We start from the raw sequence: 3176 nt of genomic DNA, 5'->3' as shown, positions 1-3176 counted from the left end.
GTAGGGAAAAAAAATCTCAATAATATCTTAAAACCCAAACATTATTCTTTCAAAGCATGGACTTTTAGACCTGACTAGAGAACTGAGATGGCAGCTGGTGACAGGGTCCACCCTCTGGGAACACCGAAGGCAGCCTGGGCCACTGGGATGGCAAAAACGCGGGAGGGAAGAGTGGTAAAATGATTGTCAGCAAACTGGCTAGTTCTGAATGAAGGAGCAGGATTTTGCAGGTCATGCAAAAATCAAATGAGGCCCATTACTGAGTAACAGGCCATGAAAAGGACACGTCACTTTTTTATTAAGCAAAGGGAAATTCTTCCCTGCAATCAGGGAAGTAATACCGATTCTCATGTTTTCCTGAAAAAGCAAAGGATGCTCCTTCACACATACAAAGATTGGACTCTTTGTACTGCAGACACCTCTGCTCCAGGTATTTGCAGACATAAATCTGCAGAAGTATTCAGGGGTACAGAGAAACAGAGAGCAAAACAATGGGAATGCATATACCTGCATCTTAAACAAGTTTGAATGTTTCTTTTTAAAAGGAAACAAAACTACAAAACTAAATGCAAGTGAACAGGTGATATGTGAAAAAATTACAAATTCTGTAACAAAACCTGTTTTTACCTTTAGGCACCTGACAACAGATGTGTTGGACAGTTTAATCCTCTGCACTGCTTGAAGAACTAAGCACCTTCTTTACTGTTCAGGTCAGCTAAAGCTTATTTAGCCACTGCCACTTACACCAGTTTTGGAAGAAGTTCTTAGAAGCCCCGTGTAGCTCGTACGGAGCCCTCCAAACAGAGAGATTAACCGATCAAAGCACCCTCAGCGAACAACAGGCTTTGCCCTGGCTATGCCACTAATCCCTGTTTGAAACAGAGTGTAAAACGATCGCACTGGAGTCAAAACCAACACAACGACTACAGTGGCCAAATGGAAAGGAAGTTAGTGCACGCTGGGGAAAATAAAAAATGCCAGTTTCTGGGTGGTTGCAGCAAAAAACTTCAGAAGTCAAGATCATTTCTGCTTCCAGGGATGAACCCCTATGTCATGCCTGGAGGTACAGGATGCACAGCCTCGGGAAAACTCCGCACAGCCAACTGCGATTATTGTACATTTCCAGCAAAACCACTGTTGGGCTTCAAGCATTACAGCTCCCACATGACATCCGCTGCAGTCCAGCCGGGCTCCGCGCACACTGATAGCTGCCCTCCCCGCAGCTCGCACCCTGTTAAACCACGGCGTGGACCTGCACAGAGGCTCTTTCTGCACAAGATGAGGAGTAACAGCACCGACTCAGGTGCTAACGTACCTTTCAAATGTCAGCCACCGGGGTGCAACAACAACAACAAAAATTCTCCATTTTCCCAAATGCCTGGACAATTGCCTCACTCCCAGAAGGACTCTGAGGGGCAGAAGCGTGTCCAGAGAAGCACAGTGGAGCTGGGGCAGGGTCTGGAGCACAATGTGCTGAGGAGCAGCTGAGGGTCCTGGGGGGAGGGTGGAGCGAGCGGAGGTGTTGGTCTCTTCTTCACAGGAAGAAGTGACAGGACGAGAGGAACTGGCCTCCAGTTGCACTAGGGGAGGTTGAGGTTGTCCCTGAGGAACCATTTCTGTCCCGTTGGGGTTGTCCTGGCCTGTCCCAGGCTGCCCAGGGCAGTGGTGCAGTCCCCATCCCTGGAGGGTTTCCCAGCCGTGTGGAGGTGCTGCTGAGGGACAGGGGTCAGTGGGGACCTGGCAGTGCTGGGGAACGGGGGTACTCGAGGAGGTGAAAGGTCTCTTTGAACTAAAATGATTCTGTAATTTACCTTTCGCTCACCCAGAGCTGAGTTTAAACATGGAAATGAAAAGCCCCGTGTACAGGCAAGCAGGACAATGTACAGAAAAAGTTCCATTTCGTACAGATTTGTGTGTGTCTACAAAATACTGGATTTTTGTGTTTTTCTGTGTAAAAGGTCTGTACAAACATCCACACCCAGCTTGATGTCAGGAGTAGCACCATCTCTCATGAAACGTCTGCATGGAACTGCAGTCAGGGGTGTAATGTTTAGGTAGCGCTGAAGGCTACAACCGAATACACAGAGTAACAGCTCCCTTCTCTGACTTGGTGCTACAGAAGGTGAAACTTTTAAGGAAATATAAAGAATCCACCCCAAATCCTATCTATATGCATCGATACAGAAGTAGCTACAATAGAATTTCTTTGCTGAATTTCACTGCTACTGTCAACTGTACCTGTAAGAAATAAAACTGGATTTAATCCTTCTCTTCACATATTCAGTGTGCACGGAAGGCTGATAAAAGAATGTTTGCAGCTTACCCTGATTTTTCACCTCGGCGAATTCTTTATTGTATTCCTCTAGAGTCTCCCTAAGTTTCTGGTTCTCTGTTTCAATATCGTGCATACGCTGAACCTTCAGCTGGAGCTGCTGTCCTAAATCCAAGGCTGGAACGGGATCTGAAAGAGGAGCAGTACAATAAAAGGTAAGATAACACGAACACGCCTGTGGCTCAAGGCGTTCACAGCACAAGCGTCCTTTTTTCCTCTATCAATAGCCATTTTAAGTGCCAGAAATGCCTTGCTTTGAGTTATCAGTCCTGTATGTTCCTCACCTCATACCCTGCAAGCTCAAAAACCAGAGATAGTTCATTGGCTCGATGTTCCCTTTAAACGGGGGCAGGACTTCTCCATCCCAGCACTAATCCACAGGGCTGCGTCCCCGGGCAGACAGTCACGATACGAAGGCATGTGAGAGTCTGAATTCAAATTTTTGTTTGCAAAACGAGGATTTTGGGATAAAAAGCGATCAAACTGCACGGCTTGCTGTTGGCCAGAGTCCCTCACATACCTCTGCTTCTGCAGCAGGGAATTTCTGAAGGAAACGGTGCCCTCCTGCACAGTGGGGCTCCGAAAGGTTATTTGACTGTGGAGAACTGACAGATCAATAATAACCAGAAATACCGTGTGGGTGTAATTAATTCCATAGACTCAGGGGGTTGTGACTCTTGTTCCCTCTTTTTCTTATACTACTAATCAAATAGAAATCAGGTATTATTTCGAACGTTTTCTGACGTTCACGCCCTTCTGCGAAGGAGCCTTAAGCACACACCTGCCCTGTGCACGCGGGATTTATCCTGGGCCTTCCTCCCAGTCAGAACAGGAACAGGCTGGG

The 3176-nt window shown here is 46.9% G+C and overlaps 1 protein-coding gene across 1 annotated transcript in view; it reads right to left on the bottom strand.

Annotated features, from left to right (window-relative positions):
- Positions 1–2461, bottom strand: part of CUX1 (cut-like homeobox 1) — a gene marked incomplete at both ends in the record, with an annotated part of 72020 nt that extends 69559 nt beyond the window's left edge. Inside the window, one exon of the mRNA XM_010131785.1 lies at positions 2324–2461. Coding sequence (XP_010130087.1) covers positions 2324–2461 — 138 coding nt within the window. The remainder of the gene's footprint in view (positions 1–2323) is intronic.
- Between the last annotated feature and the right edge of the window lie 715 nt (positions 2462–3176).

Source organism: Buceros rhinoceros, unplaced genomic scaffold (assembly GCF_000710305.1).
Source record: "Buceros rhinoceros silvestris isolate BGI_N320 unplaced genomic scaffold, ASM71030v1 scaffold32082, whole genome shotgun sequence".
Classification (NCBI taxonomy): Eukaryota; Metazoa; Chordata; class Aves; order Bucerotiformes; family Bucerotidae; genus Buceros; species Buceros rhinoceros.
This window is presented reverse-complemented; position numbering and strand designations above follow the sequence as displayed.